The sequence below is a fragment of the Euprymna scolopes genome, chromosome 29, assembly GCF_053919585.1.
Source record: "Euprymna scolopes isolate OS-2025 chromosome 29, ASM5391958v1, whole genome shotgun sequence".
Classification (NCBI taxonomy): Eukaryota; Metazoa; Mollusca; class Cephalopoda; order Sepiida; family Sepiolidae; genus Euprymna; species Euprymna scolopes.
Genome location: NC_136510.1, coordinates 45,031,211 through 45,058,671, shown reverse-complemented (window position 1 = coordinate 45,058,671; position 27,461 = coordinate 45,031,211). Strand labels below are relative to the sequence as shown.

Sequence of the window (27,461 nt, the reverse complement as noted above, 5' to 3'; positions counted from 1 at the left end):
TGTATATCACTAATTTAGACAATTTTGTATTTCACTAATTTAGACAATTTTGTATTTCACTAATTTAGACAATTTTGTATTTCACTAATTTAGACAATTTTGTATATCACTAATTTAGACAATTTTGTATATCACTAATTTAGACAATTTTGTATTTCACTAATTTAGACAATTTTGTATTTCACTAATTTAGACAATTTTGTATTTCACTAATTTAGACAATTTTGTATTTCACTAATTTAGACAATTTTGTATTTCACTAATTTAGACAATTTTGTATATCACTAATTTAGACAATTTTGTATATCACTAATTTAGACAATTTTGTATATCACTAATTTAGACAATTTTGTATTTCACTAATTTAGACAATTTTGTATATGACTAATTTAGACAATTTTGTATTTCACTAATTTAGACAATTTTGTATTTCACTAATTTAGACAATTTTGTATATCACTAATTTAGACAATTTTGTATATCACTAATTTAGACAATTTTGTATATCACTAATTTAGACAATTTTGTATTTCACTAATTTAGACAATTTTGTATATCACTAATTTAGACAATTTTGTATTTCACTAATTTAGACAATTTTGTATTTCACTAATTTAGACAATTTTGTATATCACTAATTTAGACAATTTTGTATATCACTAATTTAGACAATTTTGTATATCACTAATTTAGACAATTTTGTATATCACTAATTTAGACAATTTTGTATATCACTAATTTAGACAATTTTGTATGTCACTAATTTAGACAATTTTGTATGTCACTAATTTAGACAATTTTGTATGTCACTAATTTAGACAATTTTGTATTTCACTAATTTAGACAATTTTGTATTTCACTAATTTAGACAATTTTGTATATCACTAATTTAGACAATTTTGTATATCACTAATTTAGACAATTTTGTATATCACTAATTTAGACAATTTTGTATATCACTAATTTAGACAATTTTGTATATCACTAATTTAGACAATTTTGTATATCACTAATTTAGACAATTTTGTATATCACTAATTTAGACAATTTTGTATTTCACTAATTTAGACAATTTTGTATTTCACTAATTTAGCCATTTTTGTATTTCACTAATTTAGACAATTTTGTACTTCACTAATTTAGACAATTTTGTACTTCACTAATTTAGACAATTTTGTATTTCACTAATTTAGACAATTTTGTATTTCACTAATTTAGACAATTTTGTATTTCACTAATTTAGACAATTTTGTATTTAAATAATTTAGACAATTTTGTATTTCACTAATTTAGACAATTTTGTATATCACTAATTTAGACAATTTTGTATATCACTAATTTAGACAATTTTGTATATCACTAATTTAGACAATTTTGTATTTCACTAATTTAGACAATTTTGTATTTCACTAATTTAGACAATTTTGTATTTCACTAATTTAGACAATTTTGTATTTCACTAATTTAGACAATTTTGTATTTCACTAATTTAGACAATTTTGTATTTCACTAATTTAGACAATTTTGTATTTCACTAATTTAGACAATTTTGTATTTCACTAATTTAGACAATTTTGTATTTCACTAATTTAGACAATTTTGTATTTCACTAATTTAGACAATTTTGTATATCACTAATTTAGACAATTTTGTATATCACTAATTTAGACAATTTTGTATTTCACTAATTTAGACAATTTTGTATTTCACTAATTTAGACAATTTTGTATTTCACTAATTTAGACAATTTTGTATTTCACTAATTTAGACAATTTTGTATATCACTAATTTAGACAATTTTGTATATCACTAATTTAGACAATTTTGTATATCACTAATTTAGACAATTTTGTATTTCACTAATTTAGACAATTTTGTATATCACTAATTAAGACAATTTTGTATATCACTAATTAAGACAATTTTGTATATCACTAATTAAGACAATTTTGTATTTCACTAATTTAGACAATTTTGTATTTCACTAATTTAGACAATTTTGTATATCACTAATTTAGACAATTTTGTATATCACTAATTTAGACAATTTTGTATTTCATTAATTTAGACAATTTTGTATATCACTAATTTAGACACTAAAACAAGGAAAATGCTGACACTGTACAGAGTAATTAATATAAAGAAACCAGTGTCTACCAAATCTGTATCCGCCCAGAAGAGCAGGTGGTATTGGTCTTTCGGAATTTGATCACCAACACCAAGTCACTATAGTGAGCACCGGGCAATAATTTCTACCACTCTTTATCTGTGCCTAAACCTAAACGTAGATTCCATGAACAGAGCTTTAATTATAGCAGAATGCGACGTTATTATGTTGTCTACAATGTTGATAAAAAGTGTATCCTAGTTTACAAAACACAATTTACTGTTCCTTGGTCAGTTATTTGTAGTTTTTTTTTATTTTGTTTTTTTTTTCTTCAATTTAACAATCAATCAAATTCGGCGTCCAAGGAACATGGAGTTTGTGTAAATGCAAATTCTGACCGATGAGACACAAACAAGCCAAAGTAATTTTCAAGAATTTGTTTTTATAGCACTGTCATATAAAAATACAATTTCTTTCATAATATACTATATGGGATATGACATTACTATGAGGTATATAAAAATTATACATTTTCAATCTGTAAATCAACAAAAATTACTGTTTATAAAAAAGATATTGAGAAAAAGATGTTTCTTAAATCGTATGTTTTGTATCTGAAAAAAAATTATCAAAACGGATTTTATTATTTGAAAAATTATGTACTTAATAGAACTCATTCGGCATTTCTATATTAACATTGCCAACAAATTGCAGACGTTTTGTGGCCATTTTAGATCATAGAATTCAATTTAAACATTTATTTATTAAATTTTCCTTGTTAATTAATTTTATTTTTTTAAATACTAATCAATTGATGGATTTTTATTTTTCAAAATTAATAGATTACACTTCATATTTACATAAAAGATATCTAACCACATAATGTTATGCATAGATATAAATTGTAAAAGATTTATTTGGTCAACGTTGAATTTTTTTTATGTAAGAAATCTGAGTTTACTAAATTCTATTTTTAAACTATCTGGCAGCCCAGCATTATCAAATCGTACAATTTTGATTCATGCAGATTGCATATATATTATTATAGAATCAATCCTTTAATTATTATTATATATTGCAAGGAATAATTTGCCCAATGGACTAATTTGCAAAAAAAAAAAATAAATAAATAACAATGATAAAATCGCTTATCAATTTCCGTCTGTGTTTGTTTACAATATCACATCAGTTGATATTTGAGTTTGAGGATGAATGCCCTGAAAAAGTCACTTCTGATTAATGTTTAATTTTAAAATATGCAAACAAAGGAATGATTTGCTGCGATTTTAAATAGTACCCTTTCTTTTATCATGAATTAAACTCATTAATAAGAAAAAATTACAATAAAATGGTTAGGTACACCCTGGCTTGAACAGGGGATCATTAAATCTGTAGTCAAATGCTCTACCAGTGAGCTACATCTCCAGATTATAATAAATCTGGGGGTTTTTTTTAAGAAGAAATGATTGGCTGGAATTTTATTATCTCTCTTGATAGTGTAATGTAAAATATTCCCCTGTAAAAATTAGTTTTTTTTTCTCTTATAGATAAAAAGAATCTTTTTTTAAGATCGGATTTTCGATACTTATCAGGTGAATTTCTGCACAAAACATATCTATGAACACTGCCAGACATATAAATTAGCTTTGTGTAAAATTTGCAAAAGATAGGCTCAGCCGTTTCAGAACCTATGAGGGAGAAACTCTCTTTCTCTCTCTCTCTCTCTCTCTCTCTCTCTCTCTCTCTCTCTCTCTCTCTCTCTCTCTCACTTTTTTTGTAGTTTAGTATTTTATATTTTTTTTGTTGTTTTTTTATTGTCTCATATTTTTTTATTTTTCTCTCATCGACCGTCGCTATTTTTAATTTAATTTTTTTTTATTCTTAATATCATGTGACTGCTCTCCTGATCATAACTTTTGTGAACTTTTTAAAAAATCTATTAAGGACTGAACTTTTGGAAAAGCAACATCGCCTGATGAAATCTCTAGTTGACTGAAACATACTAATAATTGTGTAGCGATACCTAAATGTTTATGTAAAAACAAATAAAATGTATATCTTGCTCAACTTTGTATTGGGCATGCTTGTATAAACCTCGTTATAATTTATTCTCTAAATATTCTTAATTTGGAATGAGCTTAAAACCAATGCTTTTCAAAGGTTCTCAGTACAAAGAACTTTATAAAATATAGTTTATATAAAGGTTTAAAATGATCTATATAAATCAATTTGTGTTTCAGTGTTACCATTTATTATGATGTGCAATAATTTATACTGGAATCAAAATGTAAAAAGAAAAAAGGCAGAAAATTATATACTAATGATCTAGACATACAAAATGCTTATAATCAGCATTTTCTAACTGATATGCAAACTTTGCTTAAGGGATAACAGTAAGGGGGTGGATATCTCTCTCTCTCTCTCTCTCTCTCTCTCTCTCTCTCTCACTCACTCACTCACTCACTCACTCACACACACACGCACAAAGTGACTTTTATCTAATAGTAGAGATTGAGATATTTATAAAGAAATTGAAACATTATTATACCTTAATTTCTGTATTTTTGGAGATTATAAAAATATTCGTTAAGTTAGGTAATCTTATTTTACTGATTATTGTTGTGGTGGCACACATTCATTTGCATATGTGGATAGTAATTACACATAAATAGGAAGACTCAGTTACTCTGAGTGTATGTTCACCAGAAGCCACCGAAGGCCGCCGAGAGCAGATATGTTTCTCCAGCAAAGACTCTCTTATTTGACACCATTATGTAAATATCCTGTAAATATACCTTATTTATTTACCAAATTTTCATTACTAATGATTACTATGTTGTCCAATTTCTACTGTACACTCTTTAACCCTTATCCTTGAGTGGCCTCTTGGCCTTGATAAGTGGTGATACCTATGTAAAAAAAAAAAAATATATATATATATACCCTTTCCTAATACACTTCTTATTTGATCTACCTTTGTTTGTTGAGTCGTCATTTGTATCGCTTTCTACGTTACTTGTTTCAACCTGCAAACTTAACAACTATTTTAAGCTTCAATCTATGGTCCGGTCCCTCCTTGCCAAACTTTCATAAAAAACATTCGTTTAGCTACAACGACCATCAATAGTCCCCCACCACCACCACCACTCACTATTTGTGCCTAGATCTAAACGCAAATTGCATAAACAAAGCTTCTTTCCTAGAACTGCCCGCCTTTGGGACTCTGTTCTGCTGACCTGCTTTCCAGTTGATTATGATAAGGTCATCTTCAAGTCCAATATAAACAAGTGCTTATTGAGCCGCACCTCCTAAATAATTAATTTTTAACCCATTTCCACCACTATTAATATGCTGCTGTCTCAGTGACTACTATACACTCTTTAACCCTTATCCTCGAGTATCTTTAAGCCTCGATAAGTAGTGACTTCCATGTAAAAAAATAAATAAATAAAAAGGAAGTGCTTATTTAATAAGAATATCTTTCAATGTATACAATTAGGATTTTATAAAAAATTTAATTTAGTTTTAAGTTCAGAGGCATTTTAACAAGTCATCAGTATTATTGGTTAAAAATTCTCAAATTCAGTAATATTCTGAAAATATTGATGAAATCTTACCAATGTTTTTCCTTCGAATTTGAAATAACTTTTGTAAAATACCAACAGCGTCCAATTTTATTTTATTTATTGTTTTTGCATAATGGCTCGATTTATTCTTAAACGTGTCGTTACGATAGATTAAATTAATCCCTCTCAAATGGAAGTAAAAGTGTATTTTAAGTGTGAAAAAATTTAATTAAAATCACTGATGATACTGATAATTTATTCATTGAAAAACATAAACTAAAATGATTATTTATTAATAATTGAATAGAATATGGTGGATAGGATGCAAATCCTGTCTATTTTTGTTTATTTGTTTGTTTGTTTTTTTTTGTTTAGTTGGGTTTTTTTTTGGGGGGGGGTATTTGTTTGGTTGTCTTTTTTTTCTTTTTTTCTTTTCTTATAAGGTTCCCCATCTGTACTGTTCAAAATTAATCGTTAGTAGAAATAATCACTTTTTTTTTTAAATTATTTTTTCTTAATGATACTGAATCTCAATGTTTTCAATTTTTTATTTTCAAGATTATAAAAAAATTCTTTCGCTGATGTTTACACGTTCATGCATACAAGGAAAATATAATATTAGATTTGAAATTTTCGCAAGAATTGTTATTAAAATCACATGAAATATTTTTTGTAGTTATATTATTTTGGGAGTGAAAATATTAAATAAACAATGCTTAATTCAATGATAATATTGCTAGTTCTAGAAATTAATTTTTCTAAGTACTTAAAACTATAACTTTAGCAAAGATGCTTTTTATTTACAAAAAATAATACATTTTCGCTAAAATTTTTAAAAAATTCATGCATTATATTCTGTGATCGTTAATTAATAGATACTGAACATTTCATTAAAATTTGATTTCCTGAATTTTAGCAAATTTTTAAGTGAAGGGAGAGGTCAAAATGTTTGTACATTTTGAAGATTGGCCATTCGTTTTGCACGTACCTAGAGTTTAGCATTTGGTCTACCAACTCCACAACTCTGCAGTTGTACACCATGAACGATAAGTTGTATGTCAACTTAACCCACAGTATTTTATCCACACCAGCAGACTGCATCATTGTCAACATTAGTGTCATCAAGCGTTAAGAAAATAATTATACTGAAATGAATGAGATGGGGGTCTATTTGAAATCGTTTCTTGGGGAGGGAGGGGGGTAATTAATAATCTTTAACCGACCATTTTTAAGTTTGATTTTTTTTTTCTAATTAATTTTTTTAGTTTAATTTTTTTAATTCATTTGTATTTTTCATTTTAAAAATTATCAATTTTTGATTTATTTTAATTAATTATTTTTCTTTTGCCAAATTTCCTGCATGCAAGCACTTGTCGATATCTGCACTTGTTTTTAGGTGATGTTGATAGGAGACAGTGGCGTTGGGAAGACGTGTCTCCTCATACGATTTAAGGATGGTGCTTTTCTTTCTGGTAGCTTCATATCCACTGTTGGTATTGACTTCCGGGTGAGTATGTATACACTAAGGTATATTTGGATAGCAAGCCTTCTTTTGTGCACATTTTGTTAAAAATGATTGACAAGGATCACCTCAGGAGTGGCTGTTTTGTACAAGCGAGGCTGTTTTATAACGTATACAATGCAAGAACTGCAGATTGATACACGATTCGGACTAGCCTTTTTTTTTTCTTTTTTTTTTCACCATTATTGTCCCAAATTTGTTTCGCTCAAGCTTTTTTTCTGATAATAATTAGGCCAACTATCAATGAAATGGTGATTTTTGCTATGAATTAGCTAAAAATAATTATATGTACTAGTAGGACCTATGGAAATTCCACAGTGGCATCTCTCATATGTAACATATTACTGCTGGGTATTCTGTGGACGTTTAGCATGAATGGAAACCCCTCGATATTATTGTAGCCCTTTTGTTAAAACTAAAAGTATTTATCCAAGTAATCTGGTTAATGTAATGTCAGAAAATATCTGGTTATTAAGATTTATCTCTAATAAATATCCTTATAGGAATCATATTTCCATTGTATAGACGCCTGTTACAAACGATATCATTATACCATCTTTAGGCAGAAGACAAAGAATGTATATTTTAGCTTCACGTTACGGCCCAAAAGCGACATAATTTTGTTTTACATTGGATCTTCAGTGATTCTGTTTATTAAAAAAGAGAATAGAAAGTGATAACATACTATGAACATTAAATTAACATATCTATATACTAATTTAATGTTCACAGTATCCTCCTTTTTAATAAATAGGATCTCTTCGTATTATTTGGATTCATCGGACTACTGTTCGCCTCTTGAGTGTGAATTTCACAACGTTTAGCTCAATGTAACCTCCGATCTTCTCCAGGTGTATCTTATTGAACTTGAGAATTTGGACAGAAACAGTCCCAAGTTCGACAAGATACACCTGATGAAGGTCGGGGGTTACACCGACCGAAACGTTGTGAAAATCACACTCAAGAGGCGAACAGTAGTCCTATGAATCTAAATACGAATAACCAATCCTCATCTCCAAAATTTGGAGACGTCAAATAGGATCTAATAATTTATAATCTGGAAACCATGAAACACATACATACATACGTTAACAGCACTACGGTATTAATATATACATAATATATGGTCTTAATCATGTTGACACACTCGTTTTCATTAGATCATCAAAGTTAAGAAACATTGAGCCTGACCAGTACAAAATGGGTGATCATTTGGTGAATACCAGGAGGAGGACCTTGACACCACCCTGCAAAACTCCAAATGAGGAAGTTTCATGGGAATATTAAATGGGATATACAAACGACTAGGGGACCTGCTGTGAATTTAATATTCCCTTGGCACTTTCTCCTTTGGAGGAAGCTAGTTCAATCTGCCTAGGTGAATGCTGTATCTTTAATTACCTTGCATCCTTAGTAACATTTTTTGTATATTTTATAATTTTTCATGTATTTAAATTGTAAGTATTAAACTATTTAATTCTTATTTAATACAAAAAGAAAAAGAAACACAATAGACTCGCATAAAATTCTTCTTTACATATTTAAATGTAAACAAATTAAAAAAAAAAAATGCACACTTGTGATTCTTAAAATTGGCAGATGACTTTCCTTAATGAACGCTTATGCAGTTTATCAATCAAGGTGCAAGTCCAGAGTTCAACCTAATTTAAAAAAAAAAAAAAAATACAGAAAAATCTTTGATGTACATCACAGAACAAAAATGTTATATTCTCCCAATCACGTAAATTGATAAAGTATTTTGGACGTCTACGAGATTGCCCTCCCCCCCCCTCTAAATTCCACAAGTTACACTTTTTTTCATGTTTTTCGCGTTAATCTCATCGATTACAAACTTAACTTTCAGATTAAAAAAAAAATTCTAAAAAGATATTTTTTATGACTAATTGTAACGTTTTACTGAATTGAACACTCACTTTGTAGACATCACCAAGAAAAAAAGTGGCAACTCTCACATGAACGGTGAATATTCCCGGCTAAGAGAGGGGTTAGGGTAAATTTGTACTTTTTCCCCAACTCAAGACTCACCTTTAAAATGACAACTTAAAAAAATTTGGTTTTTCACAATTTCTTATAGTTGGGATTCTTTCAAATAAGATGACGTGGTTGAAATAGACGAGAGAGAGGGAGGGGGTTAAGAAAGTTCTTCCGTAACCCTTTAATCTTTTGTTACTGAATTTTCAGAAGCAATATGAAACAAACATTAAAGGAATGAATGCTCTCAGGCAGTGCCGGATCAGGACAGCTAGTTTTATAACACCAATAATAATAATAATAATAAATAGTAATAAAGAGTCGAGGAAATATTCATAAAAAGTCAAGGAGGATGGAAGAGCCGTGAAGGAAAAGCACCAAACAGACCTCCACTGAATGTGTGCTAAGCATACTGAGACCTTAGGGAGACTTATCGACATCCAAATCCCAGTAAAGACCAAGGATTGTTGCTAGTGAGAAATTAATAGTAAATGGTTGTTGCTATAACGCAAAATCATTTACAAACGTTATCGAAAGAGGTGAAGAGTATTGGAAATCTGGGTAGACTTATTGTTCCACATACTCCAAGAAACGCCACCAGTTATTATCAGTGAGTAATCTCTTCTCTATGTGAGAACTCGTAATGAGTATAAATGATAATACTACTAATAATAAGTACAGTTCTAGTTGAAAGCGTTTGGAGAAAGACAACTCTCAGCTAGTTTTTGCATGAAATACATTCTAAAAATGCCTTGATTGTACAAGCACACAAAATAATTGAGACAACAGCGGAGATGATCCTTATTTATCGTTTTTATGCAATATAATTTTTTCTCTTTTTTTTTTTTTTTTTTTTTTTTTTTTTTTGCTTTTCATATTTTTTCCTTATCGCTCTGTTGCAAATATTTATTATTGATACACTTTCGAAAGTTTAGTATAGATAAGAGTTCCCAAGTACAGCGCGGTCATAGTATGATTGAAGGAGTATGACCTTGAGGTCAACTGAGACCCAATATGAGGAGTAGATAGTTGTACTGCTAAGTTTAAATGCATGGCATGGAAAAAAAATTGAAATTAAAGAGTTACTACTAGAATTTTGGATTTACTGGACTTAATGTTAGATCTGGAGAATTAGGAGCATTTAGAACCTCTGTGATGAGAATAATCTAGCTTGAAGTAACTCTTAGCTAAGGATAGCAGATGCTCGACTGAGCTTCAATCTATGATTCCACCTTGTAAAACGTTCACAATGAATACTTATTTAGTTACAATTTAATCAATAATTTTTCTTAGTTTCTGTGTTTAAAACTAAATGGAAACTCCATGATCAAAGTTTCGATACTGTTTTACAATTTGTCATTGAGCTGAGGGAGACAACTCTCTTTTACTAAGAGATTCGTCCATTTTTTTCATCTCATAATTTAGGACGCTCAAACCTTCAATATTTTTTATTAAATCAAAACATTAAAAAAAAGAAAGCTGCGACGAATTTTTTTAATGTAACAAAGTTAACATTAATTATACAAAATGTAGTTTGTATGCGACTACTAAGACGCTAAAACCAACGAACCAACAATATTTTCATTAGATGAAAATATTTAAAAAGAAGCTGCGGCAACTTTTTTCTACATTTTTAAGACTTCTTTTTTTTTAATTAAAAAGTAAATGTTATGGTAAGGTTTTTTTTTAAACATTAAACAGAAACAATTCGCTTAATAGTCGCGTGAAGACTACATTTTGTATTATTATTGTTATCAACTTTGTTACATAAAAAAAAAAAATTTTTTTAATTGTTTTGATTTAATAAAAAAAATATCGAATATGAATGGCTTGCAAATGATTAAACATTTGAATACTTATGCAGACAGTTTATGGCCTGCATTTGTTGACATTGGTTTTGAAGACGATCATGTTGTATCTTGCAGGGAAGTAGTCCTGTGATAATGTGCTCCACGGATGGAAAGTTCATAGAAAGAAGCTCTGTTTATAGAAATTCTGTGTGACATTAGGCACATGGTGGATGAAAGTTGCGATAGACGAGTTCTTGCTGTGAATGTCTTAGGAGGAGGAGGAGCGATACATTGGAATTCGATCAAGCACCTTCCATGGAAATAACGAGAGACTAGAGAAAGATTAGCAATATATTTTGTGTGTGATAAAAGAGCTACAGAGAACAGAAGAGATCATCTCCCACTACATTGCAAAGTCAATTTTTTGTACTTTGTTCTTCGAAAGTACCCCTTTAACACACAACTCCTAACATTTAGTTTTAAAAAATGCATAACACAAAAAAATGTTATGTATTTGAAATTCATTAATATATATGCTTGATCTTTTTATAGCAACTATTTCCGTCTTTTGTAAAATATATAATAATTTAATGTAATTTAATTTTTCTGTGCCTTGCTTGCAGTCAGTGTAATACATTTCACTATGGCATGCATAACAACAGAAATAAAACATTAGATCCATTACCAAGCATCACCACAAAAACAGACATCCTTTACTCTATCACCACCCTCTACGTTTTCAATGTGAAAATTACAGCAGATCAGATTTTTTTTTTTTTTTTTCCTGTTCACGTTTCTCCTATGGAAAAGCTAGGAAAATTACTTTGGTTGGCCACCGGTAATTGTTTTGCTTCCTGCAAGATCAACACCATAATCATGAACTCCATAATATGGTTATAGTCACGTTGACACGTTCGTTCCTGTTAAATCACCAAAGTTAAGCAACATTAAGCCTCACGAATAATACTAGATAGAACACCTGGTATCCTGAAATGGTCACCTAACAAAAATATTTTCAAAGTTATAATCCCACAATGAACTGACCTTGTGTCTAACTTTGCCACTGTGAAAGACAAACTAAAAAAAAAAAACTATCTGCAAACAAACAAACGTTTTGACTTGCACATTTAAAATATCCTTAGTTTTAAAGGCAGGCTTAGATCTGATGACCTCAGAGGAAGATAAAATCAAAATCGTATAGAGAGATGTTTGCATACACACACTTGTCCTTATTAAGATCCAGATCTAACTCTAGCCAAAGCCGACCACGCTTAGAGAATTGTAATAATCATCAGTGGAATGATATAAAAGTCTTTATAACCTCTTTTGTACCAGCACATGGAAATGGATAAGAGTTCTTGGGTTAATACATGTAGAACAGTTGAGGTAGCAATGTCAGTTGTCAGGAAATGGTCAAATTAAACATAAGAAGTAATAAGAATTAAAGTTAAGAGGAATAAAGACTGAGAAGCAGCAGCAGGCGGTGAATGTTGTTTTTAAATATCACCTTTCAGTTCAACAAAAATTTAAATCAAGTTTCTTTCAACCGATCACGAACCTAAAAATATTCAACTTCTAGTTTTGCACATAATATAAAAATCCAAACACTTGATTTTCTTTCTCTTTGAGACTCGACATGCATATGGATATCAGAAAGCTCTCAGAAGATGCAACAAGACATTCACAAACTACTGTACCCACAGTGGTAATACACACACACGCACACACACACATTGACATGATAGAAGCAAGTTAATATGCATACACATATGCAATGCCTATCCATTTATATATACTGCCACATGCAAATTCACACGGCGCCAGCAGAAATAAACAACATGGCTACTCAGCTTCTTCTTACAGACAAAATAACTCTCTTCATCCAGAACATATGATACAGCCAGGGGCCCAGATCCGACCCATCAAAGTCTTTAATACAGTTTATGGAGCTCTTATGGAAAGTATAAAAATATTCAAGAATTTTTTTTTTTTTAAAACAAAATGTATCAAAATAATGTAGTGATTTTTCTTTTTGTTCAGAAAATGATTAAATGAAAAAAGGTTTTGGAGAACCAGTTTTATTCGAATCAAAGCTAATGAGCAAAACCATATAAAACATGTCCAGATCATTATTTTTTAAATTATTTTAGCCCGCATAGATATTAAAAAAAAAAAAAAAAAAAAACAGCAATATGCACCCCCCCCTCCTGTTCCAAAATGTCCTGGATATGACCTTAAACTATATCTGATGGTGAGGCCCCAGCTTGCGGACTTTAGGTAGTTTGGAGCTACCCCTTAATTGCAATTGTTCCCAGGTACACTCTGACCCAGAGTGGTAGTACCTGTTAGGGTCCCAACTATGGGTTAAATAGAAACCAACTTGAAAAAAATATATATATATATATATATTTGATTAAAACACTTTTCTTCCAAATCACTGGATTCGGCATTAAATAGCCTGAAAAGGGGTGATATGTCGTAAAATAAAAACAACCAACCAACCCTGTTCGAAAACTTTGGAAACCCTTCATCTAGAATGTTCCTGTATATGCTGAACTTCATTTCCTTAGCAATTTTTTTTTTATTTTTGGTTGTCCTAACAAGTTGATACATTTATACATTGATATCCTTTTATTATTTTCTCTTTGGATTTTGCTTTATCCACAAGACCTGGCCGGAGATGTTAGTTTCATTTCTGAAAGCTGCCCAACACATGCCAACATCTGAATATAAAAACAAAGTCGTTAAGATGCAAATATTACTTTTATTATTTTATTCTTAAATTTTTGAGGCAATAAACGTCTTCATCAAAGAAAATAAATGTTTAATATTTTTTTTTAAGTCCTTTGTTTTCCTTTGCTGTTGTTGCTGATCCATAATTTTTTAAGCCATAGTAGAAAAACTATCTGCTTATTTCCTTCTCATGGCAGGACGATATGACAGAAGAAGCAGAGATTTGAAAAGCTAGTACCCTAGAGAAAGAGCACTCTCGCCTGCAAAATATGCCCGGCATTCTTTGGCAAGGGCACCTCAAGAAAAACGAAGCCTGTCTCAAAGTAAGAAGGTAAAGCCTAGGAGGGTGGATCTCCTAGTACTGCATATGACCAGAAATATACTTCAGTTAATTAGGAACAAGCCATCTCAACAATGATCTGGACTCTGTTCGCTTTGATGACGAGGAAATCTCCCCAAGTAGCAGGAAGACACTCTTTAGTCAAGAACAGTTGCAGTTCAGTTTGTAAAACAAACGTTAAACCGAAGGGAAGGAGGAGATTCCGTTAATAATTGCATTCTGTTACGTTGTTACTGCACTGTTTATAGTAAACTTTTATATAATAAATTGCTATTCATCAATAAAATTAATCGCATTATTTGAATTCTTCAGACTACTGTTCTTATCTTGTGTTTCATTTTCACTACGTTTCAGTTGATGTAACCTTCAACCTTGAACTCGGGAATGTTTCTTCAGAATCTGCATGGAATTTCAAACTCCAATTCATTCGAAAGAATTTAAATAATACGAATAACCATTCCTCATCTAAAAAATTCAGAAATTTAATAAAATTGATGTTTACATTATCTCCACAGTTTTTGACAACAATGGCCATCATGCACACCTCTGACTTCATTTCTTTATTTATTCGTCTATTAAGAACAATGGTTGTCTTTCTCTCTTGCCTCTTTAAACTGAACTAAACTTTTTTTCTTTTTTTTTCCAGGTTTCTATAACTTTCAAAAGTTTATTTTATCTGTATACGGGGGTACCCGGCGTTGCCCGAGTGTTTGTTTCCGGGACAGGGGGGGGGGGTAGTTTTAAAAAATGTTATGGTAGGTAAGTAGGAAGGATCAAACCCGGAGTCATGAGTAAAAGTAGGAAAATAAAGTGTGAAAAAAAACAAAAAAAACATCTGCAACATTAACAGTTCGGCCACCAAGAAAAGTCCATTCCAGTTGTTTAGAAAAAAAAAAAAAAAAAACGACTACGGTAGGTCGGCGCGAACGTGAAAATATAATGTGAATTGTCCAGCACGCTAACCACTACGCCACAGAGCACTGCAGGTTAGTTTAGTGATTTTAAATAACTTTACATGAAAGAACTACGAAGCCAAACCGGTGTTCTCTTCTCAACTGTTCCTTGTGAACGATCCCCAAACGGTGTTAAGTGGTGGCAGGCGGAGGAGGAATTTATTAGAGAGACATTATTTTACCACTTCCATTGATTTTAACCGATGTTGGCCGTGACTTCTCAGCAGAAAAAGTATAGAAATCTAAGATTATCGAGGAATTTGAGAAATAATAAGCCTATAACACACCTCAGATATTGTTCTGCCGTTTGTGCATATTATATTTGCATGAAATATCTTGATTTTTAATCCTATTAATGTCAAAATCAGACGGGAAAAAATGAGTTCATTTTATTTATCTGTATATATGTTATAACTATGTTTTGAAAAAATGTTTAAATTATCTGTTGTTTTTTTTTTGTTTTTTTCTTTCTTCCTGTTTGCCATCATAAAACATGATTTAATTACCATAGCTAGTAAGGGCTTGGTGTCACATGTTACCTTCAGTTTGTATTTCTTTTTTTTTCTTTTTTTTTTTTTTTTTTTCCTTTGTCATAAAAAAAAATCCAGTATAAAAAAAAAATATATGTACCTGTTATTTTTCAATTGTTTATGTTATTTTCGTTGGACACTTTTTGGGTGAGATGTCCATGATAATGTGCTCTGCAGATAAGAAATTCTTGGAAAAGAAACTCTGTTCATGGGTGATAGACACATGGAAGAAAAAAGGAAATTTCTTTGTAGGTGTAACAAATTTGAGTTCTTTCTATGAATGCCTTATAAGAAGAAATCAAAGATGGATCTCAGTTATAACTGAAATCCATCTTTGATTTCTTCTTATAAGGCATTCATAGAAAGAACATAAAGCTTGAAGCTACTATTCGCCCATGCATGAGGTATAGTTGCCTTATCTGGCCTGATGCATCTACCACCAGTCTCTCCCTCTTAAACAAGGTCTAAAAAAGGGTTTCCAATCTAACTGGTCCTGTACTATTAACCAATCTTCAACCTCCTATATCCCATCCCTGAAATGTTGTGTGCCTGTTTTACAAGTACTTTAATGGAATGTGCACTGATGAACTCCTAGCACTTGTGCCCCCTTGACATAACATACACCCTCCCAACTAACCTGTGAAGCAGTAAAGTCCTACTGTAGAGGTCCCTAAGTACCGGACAGCCTTCTACTCTAATAGTTTCTTCCCACGAACTGCTAGACTTTGGAATTCCTTCCCTGTTTCTTGCTTCCTTGACTGTACTAACATGCAGAAGTGTAATGTAAACAAACATCTCACTCAGTTCCTCACATAGTTTCCTGTAGATATAATCCCAAATGGAAACAGCTTACATCCAAGAAGCAGTATGCTTTGTCTGGGGTGGATAAGAGTTAAAAAAAAAAAAAAAAGATTGTTTTCACTTGGATGCAACATCAAATGACTTTTTTTGCCTTGATAGAGTTCAAAATAGACTTCGTAGTCTCGTAGGAGATGTCCTTTTCTCTTCGCTGCAACCTCTATCTCACAGAAGAGATGTTGCGAGTTTGTCTGCTTTATCGTTATTTTCATGGAAAGTGTTCGACTGAGCTTCAATCTATGGTCCCCCCTCGCCAAACTTTCACAAGAAACACTCATCTAGCTGAAAACACTATTAATAATTCCCCCCACTCTTTATCTATGCCTAAACCTAAACGTAGATTCCATGAACAAAGCTTCTTTCTTAGAACTGCACACCCGTGAAATTGTCTTCCGTTTTCCTGCTTTCCAGCGGACTACAATATGGTTGTCTTCTAGTCCGACGTAAACAAGTTCTTGATGAGCCATTCCACTCAAGTTAACAAATTTACCGAATTTCCATTATCAACGACTACTATATTGTCCAATTGACTACTGTACACTATTAACCCTTATCCTCGAGTGGTCTCTGGGCCTTGATAACTGGTTATGCCTATGTAAAAAAATAACTCTGAAAAGGTTGATATGCCATGAAACAAAACAACCAAAATAACATGTCTGTATTTTTAAGCTGAGTAACTTTATTTATAATTTTGGAACGGTTTTCCATCTTGATTGTTATTATCACATGGCTCACACTGACTCACACTGACTCAGAAAATCTTTGTAAATAGTTTTATCATTTGAAAACCTTGAACAAGAAACTAAATTTAAGTCATGAATGTATCTACTGGCTTATTTTATTGAATGTGATAAGTTTAAATAATAGAATTATGTTTTACATGTAAAGCAACAAATTTATAAGCATTTTGTAGCAAAGCGAGTTTTTGCTGTGAATGTCTTATAAAGAGGAATAAAAAACTGGAGTTCAGTTATAGATATTAAGAGCCTGAAGCAAAATATTTTCACCATAATTTCTAGATTCATCATTGAATAATCCAAAAATAGGGTTGATAGGATCGTAATGATTGTCCCGAACATATTTTTTCTTTTCTTTTCATCACTTTTCTCTTGGTTGGGGTTGAGACATTTTTTGAGATTATGCAAGCTCATTCTTCAAATTCCACTGTGTGCAGTCTTGTCCAATAACTTGCTTTCGAGTTTTCTTTGGCTGACCAACGTTCCTGCTGTTTAGCACATTTTTGCTTCTACAATAGTTTATTTAAGAGGATGAGCGTTCCACTTGACCATACCAGCATAATTGATTCATCCTTAGAATAACCTCCATGCTGAGCAAGTGTAGTGTTTTTAGCAAGTCCTTTGACTTGGTGTGTTGAATTTGATCAGTTTTCACATTGTATATGCATGAAGTAATAATGAAATCCTTGCATGCTATGTTCACGTTCACTAAAACTCTTCGCCTGCATCATTTATCTTGTCTTTTGGTTAGGAACAAAGTGTAGTGTCTATTCTGATGCTACACTAATTCTATTCTGTCCTGGACCAGTGAAGGAAAATACCTTGCAGATTAAAGTAATTCTAATTTTTTTTTTTTTTTTTTTTTACATGGGGGTCACCACTTATCAAGGCCCAGGTGCCACTCGAAGATAAGGGTTAATGGGTATACATTTGTCATTGTGATTTTTGCGTAGTAAACATTAGTGGGACTTTTATAACTTGGATTAATTAGGGGGACGGTTCAATAAGAACTTGTTCACGTTGGACTTGAAGACAACCAGATTGTAATCAGCCGGAAAGCAGGCAGACGGAATAGAGTTCCACGGGCGAGCAGTTATAAGAAAGAAGCCCTGTTCATGGAATCTACGTTTATGTGTAGGCACAGATAAAGAGTGTGGGAAATTGTTGATAGTGGTTCTGGCTAGACGAATGTTTTTTGTGAGTCTGGTGATGGGGGACCACAGATTGAAGTTCAGATGAGAACCTGCCATGAAAATAACGATAAAGCAGGGACAGGCTCGCTACGTCTTTTCTGGGAAAGAGGTTGCAGGGAAGAGAAAAGGGTATCCCCCACTAAGCTACCAAGTCTATTTTGAACTCTGTCAAGACAGGATAAGCTGATTCTAGCAGCTCCTGCCTAGATGTGGCAACAGTACTTCCTATCCAGAGTGCCCCTCTTGGGGTAGCTGGATTTTCCCCATATTAAAAAGTGACCTTGTGTCTAACTTTGCCCTCGTGGGGAGGCAAGTAAATAAGAACTCTTTGCCTGCATCAATTGTTCGTTTACAAGGCACTGTATCCTTTAAAACACTTCAACTTTTTTTTTAATTCCCAATTTTGATTAATTATCCCAAAACTAATGTCCATATGTGTTAGACAGACGGAGATCAAAAAGACAATCCGAGTTGTTGTTAGCAATGAGATGGTTAATAATTTTGTGGTGTTAATCAAGTCATCAAACTAGACATTCAAGCTGAAGTAAGGTTTTCAGAATATATCAGGTGTCTGGTGGAGAGTATTCGCTTAGTTACACATCTTTAAATGATTTCCAGGTAATCAATGTTTTGAGTAACACAAAGATTTGATGCAAATTTTAAGTGTGTTCACATCATAGCTGTATATAGTTATAACTTGTCAGTGTTATCCTATCTGCAGAGCAGAGACCAGAAGTCAAAAAGAGCAGACGATCTTGACTATATCCTATTATTATCATTATTTTTATCATTATTTTAACACATATGATATAAAAATGTGTAGTGTTTGTTGATATTTATTTTTATTTATTTCTTTTTTGGCTAAAATGATAATCACTTATATTTCTCTTTTATTGCAGAACAAAGTGGTCGATGTTGAGGGTACAAAAATTAAACTCCAGGTCAGTGAATTGTTGAATTTTTTTCTTTATTTTTTTTTTATTTTTTACAATTTGTCAGTTTTGTTTTTAAGCATAGACTTTTTATATTTTAGTTGAACAGATGTTTTATTAAGAATGATAACATTTGAACTATTGATAATGAACACTTTTCATGCATATGAATATTATTGCGTATTCAATATATTTTGAACATTATGTAAATTAGTTCAGTCTAATCTGCATAATTGATGGTAGCCATCTTGAATACATAATATTGTTGACTCAATTCAACTACTTTTCATCTATCTAACATATAAAGTTATCTTGTGGAATTCACCAACAGATCTAAATAGGATTGCATCTGCCAAAACAATATTTGATTCTACTTAGCGAGTGATATACAGATATTTTTCAATCTGTGTTATTCACATAATAAAAAGGGGAATTCAAATCTATTTAATCGATTACATACTATACCCAGCCAGATATATCTTTCATTAAGAGAAAATTCACAGTAAATACTGCTATTTCTCATTGGATACTCATCTATATTATCGCTATAAAATCCTTACAGAGAGAAAAGGAGAAATCCTAGCCAGAAATTGGCCTTATTGTTGATCCAGGAAAACGCCAGAAAGTAAACTAGATGATTATTATTATGATTGTTGTTTCATAGTTTAGATATTTTGTCAGCTAAAATATTACTAGGAATGTTAACTTGGCAAAATGGAATTTTAGAAACTAGTTAGGAATTTTAATTTTCATAACTAACATAAACAAAATTAAATTATATGACAGATCGGGTGATTGTTCTTTTGTGGTAGATAAATTTATTATTAGTCACATGGTCAAAGAGTTAAGAAAAGATAGTTTCCATATACATGTAAACAGTTCAGGTTTGGCAGTCAAGTTGAACAGATGGATTTGACATGGAGAGGTTGGTCGCGTGGAGAGCAGACACATCGCAAGATGTGAGACTAGGAGAGATATCGAACTCCAGAAATTGGGGAGACGTTAGGAATAAAAGTTGCAAATAATAATACTAAACTGAGGAATATTTTAACATGTAGTTTGTATGATTAAAATTTTAAATATATAGGGAAAAGGTTCTAGAGGAAACAAACGTTGATTAACTCAACTTTTGTTTAATAATACATAAACGTATATAAAACATTAGTATATATATTTTGTTGTATGCAACCATTTTGGTTACATATATCCATACATCTTTCAACTACAAGCTTATTCAAATTCTCTCATCTTATGCTGACAAAGAATCTGGAAAAAGGAATGAATTTTGAAAAAGATAATAGTGGTCAATTTTAGGAAAGAGATGTTAGGAGAGCATATAAAAAGAAAAACAAATTGTTTAAAAAAATATCTTTAACGAAAATCCATTTGAGAGTTCCTATTTACTTTGCCTCCCCACAAGGGCAGAGTTAGACACTAGGGTCGTTTATTTTAATGTGAAGAAAAAGAACAAAAATTAAAAATTGTTTCAGCCGTGAAAAATTTCTCCTCCACTAACTGAGAACAAAAAAATTGAAGTATTGCATTAGACAGATACTACACTTTGATCTTGGTCCGAAGGCCAAGAAAACTCTAATGGCATTAAATCAGTTTGAGAGTTGTCAACATCCCTTCCCTTTTAAAATTAGCCATGATCACAGATCATGCCATCATTTCCAAATCCAGTCGCCTTTCCATAGTCTTAGCTGTCAGTGGTTTGTTGATGCTAAACCGTGAATAAGTTTATAGCTAAAACATGTATGGACACATGTAGCAAACATGTTTGTGTGAATAAAAATTTATGCTAAAATATAGCTCTACTTGTTATTGAGCAGTATTTTATAAATATTGTAATGTCATAAGATTGACTTTTGAACTGAAACACTCACAAACTCTAAAAGGTTATCTAGAAATTTTCTTCCAATGTAATAAAAACTAATCTTACTATTCAACTCGTTATGACTTATTCACAAATTATGACTAATTAAAAGAATTAAAAGTAGTTTTTTCAGGCATAACTCAATTTCAAAATTGACAAATATTTCAAAGGGTATTTTGCATGATCAAAATATATAAGAACATAAATGTAGGAAAACAAATATTGATTAACTTTGATTCTCTATAATGATAGTGTGTGTGTGTTTTAAGAAATTAAAGTTGAGCCCTCTTTAGGGAATTAAGAAAAAGCAGTCAATCTAAGCGCAAAATGCAATATTCCCACTTGAATACTCTCTGATTGTTTTTTAAATATGCCTACTGACTTGGCATTTATAGATACTTATTTTCCATCAATTTCTGTGTTAATTGCTGATAGTCTAGTCGTGAAAAACTAGCCTACGGTATCAAGGCTAACTTTGTGACTGGGTTCGAATCTCCCGACTGGCAATAATTCCTACACTGATTATTGCATAAGCATGAAACACTAGTGTCTGTAAGTATAAAGAATGATATTTATTTATAAAAAATATTATCGTCATATATATGACGTTATATGGAAATTTTATTCTAATGTTGTAAAAATTAATCACAGTATTTAACTTCCATAACTGCATAAGTCCAGAAATCTATAATTGGAATTTTGCAGTTTTGAGGGTTGGCCCCAAACAAGGCTTAAGGCATGAAGCCTTGTTTGAGGGCAAGTAAGAAGCTAAACAATAATAATAAAAGGAAAGAAACAATTCAAGACAAGAAAAATCTGAAAGAGACCACTATCGTTCAACCCTCTAGACTCCAAACAGGCTATCCAAAAGTAAGCCTTTCAAAAGCCCAATAGGGAAGGAAGTGGGATTACAAGATTAGTCCACAAAAAAATCAGCCCCTAAATTAATTAAGTGACTTACTAGAAACCAGTGTTTTTATTATGATACCATCACCAAAATAAAAGGCTAAATTTTTTTAGTTTTTGAAGAAACAGTAGGAGAGTGTACTGTTTAATATATATTGGCAAAAGACTAGAGCCATGTGAAAGAGTTATGAAAGTGAGGTGGGGGGGGGGGGTTACAAGATAATTATTCCAAGATAAACAGCTACAATGCATTCAACATTACCTTAAACTGTTTTTGGTCTTTTCGTTTATTTTTTGTTTTTCATTTTATGGAAATCACTCTAGACAGAACATAAAGCCAGTTAGTGTAAGGAGCTAACACAAAAAAAGATCCATATTATTTGTATTATTTGAGCTACTGTTCTCATCTTGAGTGTTATTTTCACATTTCGGTCAACATAATCCCCAATCTTCTTCAGGTGTATCTTATCACACTCTGGAATCTGCATAGAATTTCGAAATGAAAAACCTTTACTTAATCCAAGTGGGTAGCATGCTCTTGTTCTATCAGCCATGACTGAGTAGAAGCCCTAAGTAATTCAGTTTTATTTTGAATGTTATCTGCACTGAGGATTGAACCTTCAACCTCCGGAACTCAAAACTGAATTTTACCAAGTACTGTATCCTTTGTGCCACAAAGATTACATTGGCCAAATCATTGTGAAAATGACACTCAAGATGAAAATAGTAGTCCAAAGAATCCAAATAATATGAAAAATAAATCCTCATCTCAAAAATTTACAAATATAAGAACAATTGATTGTCGCAAGGAACAGGAGAAGCCTATTGGCCTTAGTCTTGATAAAACTGAAGCTTATAGGTAGAAGGAAAACAGTCAGCAGGAAGAGTTCCACAAGTCTGCAATTCTTAAAATGAAGCAACTCGAATAAGCTGTATTGCAATGAGCTATCAAAACAGTAAAATGGAGACTACTAGACTGAACCAAACGAGCTGGAACAAAAGAAGCAAGGAAAAGATCAGTCAAGTCTAAAGAGCACATGACATAATAGTATTTATAGAAAAGACTGGGACTAGCAACATCATGTATGTGAGAGAGAGAGGGGGTGCATGGAAGAAGAAAGGGTGGAGGGTCAACCAAATTATAGATACATTTCTGAACCTTATCAAGTGGGACAGAGATTCACCAGCCCAAATATGGTAACATTACTCCATACATGATCTGATAGATTTGTTTGAATGTATGTGACAATTAATGAAATTTCTACATTCACATTTTCTTCTTTTTTTTTTTTTTTTTTTTTTTTTTTTTTTACTCTTTTCTGGTTTTCTTGACACTCAGGCCAGGGAGAATAGCCATGTCCTCTTTTCCTGTCTGGTTGTGTTTGCGTGGAATAAGTGGCTGTCTCAATCATTGTTACCAAAGTAATTTTTATTGGCACTTTTGTGTGCGTTCCTATATGACGTCTTTTGTGACATTTCCAAATCAAGGATCTTGGGGAAATAGATTGGTGCTGGAGAGAAATAAACATAAAACCAACAAGGTGAAAGGGGAACAAAAAAAAGTCATCCAATGAAATAAACTTAGAATTTCTGACCTTTTTAAATATTCAAGAAATGGAATCGGATCGTATGTGAATGGATATTTAAAAAAAAAAAAAAAAAAAAAAAAAAGGCATGAAATAAACATACAACTCTATGATGCTGCAAATCCAGCTTGAGTATTACCATTGCTTGATATGCCGCTTTTTAGATTTACACTCTGATAAAATTGCAACAAGTGTTTAGACCGACTACATATTATGCAAGATGTCCGAAAAGTAATAGGACTGCTGTTGCAAACAGTTATTTCAATTCCAAACAACAAACTATAGAAAATATAGTGCTTGTGTAATATGGTTTTTAAAAATGCATTTTAGATTAAAATAAAAATAAGATTTAAAAAAAATGGCATATTTTAATTGAAAGCAAGGGAGATAATTATTTTGTCCAAATCATATGCTGCAGTTACCTCCCCTGGATTTTAAGTCTTCATTAACAATTACAATAAAACTGTATAATTCAATTTTTTTTTTTTTTTTTTTTTTTTCCTGTAAGTATTTTTCTACTAGGTCAATTTTGGGGAATTGTGACTAATTTTGACATAAAATGCAAATGCTTTTACCTAAAATTTATTTATTTGAAATTGAATTATACAGCACAAGCACCAAAAATATATAAAGGTTATCTTCCCTTAGTTGTGATGTTAGCCACAAGAAGGCGATATAGGGCTAAAAACTTAAAAAAAAAAAAAAAAAAAAAAAAAAAAAAAGGAAACATCAGCGAGAGGACTATGCTGGACATGGAGAGGAACGGATAGTACCTGTAACTACAGGATACCTTGTTGTCTCCATGAAAATGTTATTCAGAACCAACACAGAAATAAGTACAATATATGTCATTTCAGCCTTTGACGGATATTTGTCTATTTCAATCACCTTGATACTAAACTGCTCAACCCAATTTTCTTTTACAAAATGCAACGATTTATATGATTACCTGATTCATCATCATCATCATCATCATTCAGTTTAATGTCCATTTTACATGTTGGCATGTGTTGGACAGCTTTTAGAAATTTATTTCCAAACTAACCTTTCTATGGCCATCTTAAAGGAATAGACAAATACAGAAGACATTGCCATGAGATTGCTTTCCTGCAGACTACAATACAGTCGTCTTTAAATCCAATGCCAACAAATCATTCTCATAAGTAATACATTGTAATGAAATAATATTGGTACTTTTGAGGTATCGTTTAAAATTTATAAAAGCCAAAAACTACATCTTTTTTTTCCTTGAAAATAAAATATGAAAGAAATATATGAGCAAGCTTTCGACCATAAGTTCATTTTCAAGCGTTTTTTTTTTTTTTTTTTTTCAATCATTTTTCTCTCAGAGATATAAAAATTTCTATAGTATGAAAGTCTGTCAAGGTGTTGATAGCAGATAGTCTATCTTTACTTATTTACATGTGCCACTCATGGCTTACATGACATGGTAAATGGAATAATATTGGCAAGTTAGAGATACCATTTGGAATGTGAGATATTATTGGAAGTTTAAAAAAGCCAAAAAATGATTTAAAAAAAAAAAAAATCAAAACGCTTCAAAAGAAGCTTATATAGTTGAAAGCTTGCTCATATATTTAAGATGAATAAATAATTTATTCAAAAGAAAAAAATGTTGGTTTTTGCCTTAAATTTTTAATCAAATTGTGTTCATTCCATACTTTGTTTGCAGTTTTCCCATAATATTTATCATCAAACTGACAAGCCATCTCTCTCATTAACTCTTATCCTCGAATGGCTTTAAGCCTAGGCAAGTGGTGACTCATGCTGGGATTTTTATGACTACCCAATTGATTATTTTAAAGGAACAGACAAACAAGGTAGTAAAAAGAAAAATAATGCTAAACTTGATAGCAAAAACTGTAAAAAAAAAAAAAAAGAAAGATTTGCTAAGGAAACATTTGGTTTAGCAGTTTGATGTCAAGATTATCAAAGTAGACAAAGAAAACAGAAAAATAGCTCCAAAATTTCACCTTTGAAATTAATGTTCCCTGGAAACCCCAGATTTCTTCACTAATTATTTCTGTTGTGACCAGATCAGGATATCTGAAAATATGAAGAAATTTCGACAGAGTTGTCTAGGCAATTTTTGTTTGCCAGAGTACTCTTCCTCTATAGCGCTGGCTTTTTAAATCCCACTTTCTCAATCGTGTGTCTTTCCCGGAATGGGAGGGATGTAATGTGGGGAGGGAGAATTTTTATATTGCGTGTCAATGTTCACTTTTACGGCACATCAGCCCTTTAGAGGGGTTTATAAAAACAAGGCAGAACGTACCTTTTATATCCTCTTTGGTACATTTTGGCCGTGTTCTTGAGCGGTTTGTGTCCCGACGTTCAGCACACCTGGAACAAAAGCTCTCTCATGCGTAGCAACAGACACAAGTCTCATTTATCTGGACAATTGGATCTTTATTCAGTTTCCACAGTCGAAGTGGCGTCCCTGTTTCTCTGCGTCATCCTTAGGAGGGTGGGAATTTTGCTATCAGTTTAGCTGCTATCCACCCCCATTTCATTGCCCCCACGAGAAGTTTTCCATCTTCTCGGAATCAGAGACAGACTGACTCCTGAAACAGACTCTTCCAAAATCTATGTGAATCTCCTGTTTTTACTGACTGACTATTCTCATATGTCCCTTCCTTATATATTGAGGTGTGGTGTGGGGTGGCAAATCCTGTCAACACAACTTGCACTAAGTATGCACTGACCTGCCTTGTGACCTCTGGTCGATCCCTCTGTGTTGTGCGTTCGCCGATGCAAGTTAACGAGTTTGATAGATATCACCAGTAACATTTTGACCTCTCTACACTTAACTTGAACACAAGAAAATTGGTTTAAGCTAGTACCATGTTAACCGTGTTATTGACACACAACAGCGAGATAAATAACTACTAATATTAGAAGTGTTTTTCCAATTTCATACATAATACTAAATTGATTTTAACAGCAATGCATTCAGCATGTCATAATCTTAAAAAACGATTTTTGAGCTACTGCATATCATCCATCCAATAAAATTACTTGTGTCATGGAGAAAGATATGATTATCCATTTATTTATTATGCCACTTTAGATAATGATCTTGTTTCAACTGAGTGGTGCTATCAGATCAGGTTGTCTGAAGATACCGGCTTCCTGACCTAAAATGCACCAAACAGTGATGTTATTGTTTTATGTTTTTTGTTTTTTTTTCTTTACCCTTGCAAAACACAAACATGTTTTGCAAAGCCAAAAACAGTTTTCTTCTACAAATCAACCTAACCAAACACCATGAATTTGAACATATAAAGAATTTAACAAATGAAACCTTTTCCAAAATTACTGAATTTGACATTAAATGACCCAAGAAGATATAAAGAACTTGAAACATAAAAACTTTTTTCTCCAAATTACTAGATAATTAAATAATCTTAAAGGGGTTGATATGTTGTAAAACAAAACTACCAAACCAAACCAAACTCCATAAATACATATTTAAAGATATAAAGAACTTGAAGCATAAAATCTTTTACTAAAATGACTAAACTTGGCATTAAATAACCCAAACAGGGTTGATATGCTATAAAACAAAACAAAAAATAAATAAATAAAATAAAAATCACTAGTTCTTGAATCTAATAAAAATGTGTTTGGCCCATATTTGTCATAACTCCGGTTATTTCTAGTCACTTTTCTGTCTGTCTGTCTTAATCACAGTGAAATGAATATTTATTTAATTTTCCTTTTAACCTGCCTGTTTTCCAATTTATAATCTGCCTCCTGTTTAAGTTGGGTAATTTGAATTTATAGCGGTCGGCCATCTTGAATTTGTCTCATCTTTCT

The 27,461-nt window shown here is 31.6% G+C and overlaps 1 protein-coding gene across 7 annotated transcripts in view; it reads left to right on the top strand.

Moving 5' to 3' along the window:
• LOC145252634 (ras-related protein Rab-37-like) overlaps window positions 1-27,461 on the top strand; it is a 233,562-nt gene that overhangs the window by 134,521 nt on the left and 71,580 nt on the right. For 4 of the 7 annotated variants that reach the window (XM_080112362.1, XM_080112363.1, XM_080112366.1 and 1 more), the window contains one exon: window positions 19,221-19,262. In XM_080112362.1, coding sequence (XP_079968488.1) covers window positions 19,221-19,262 — 42 coding nt within the window. Of the gene's footprint in view, window positions 1-7,069; window positions 7,181-19,220; window positions 19,263-27,461 lie in introns of all 7 variants that reach the window. The other 3 variants (XM_080112360.1, XM_080112359.1, XM_080112364.1) reach the window with 1 other exon arrangement.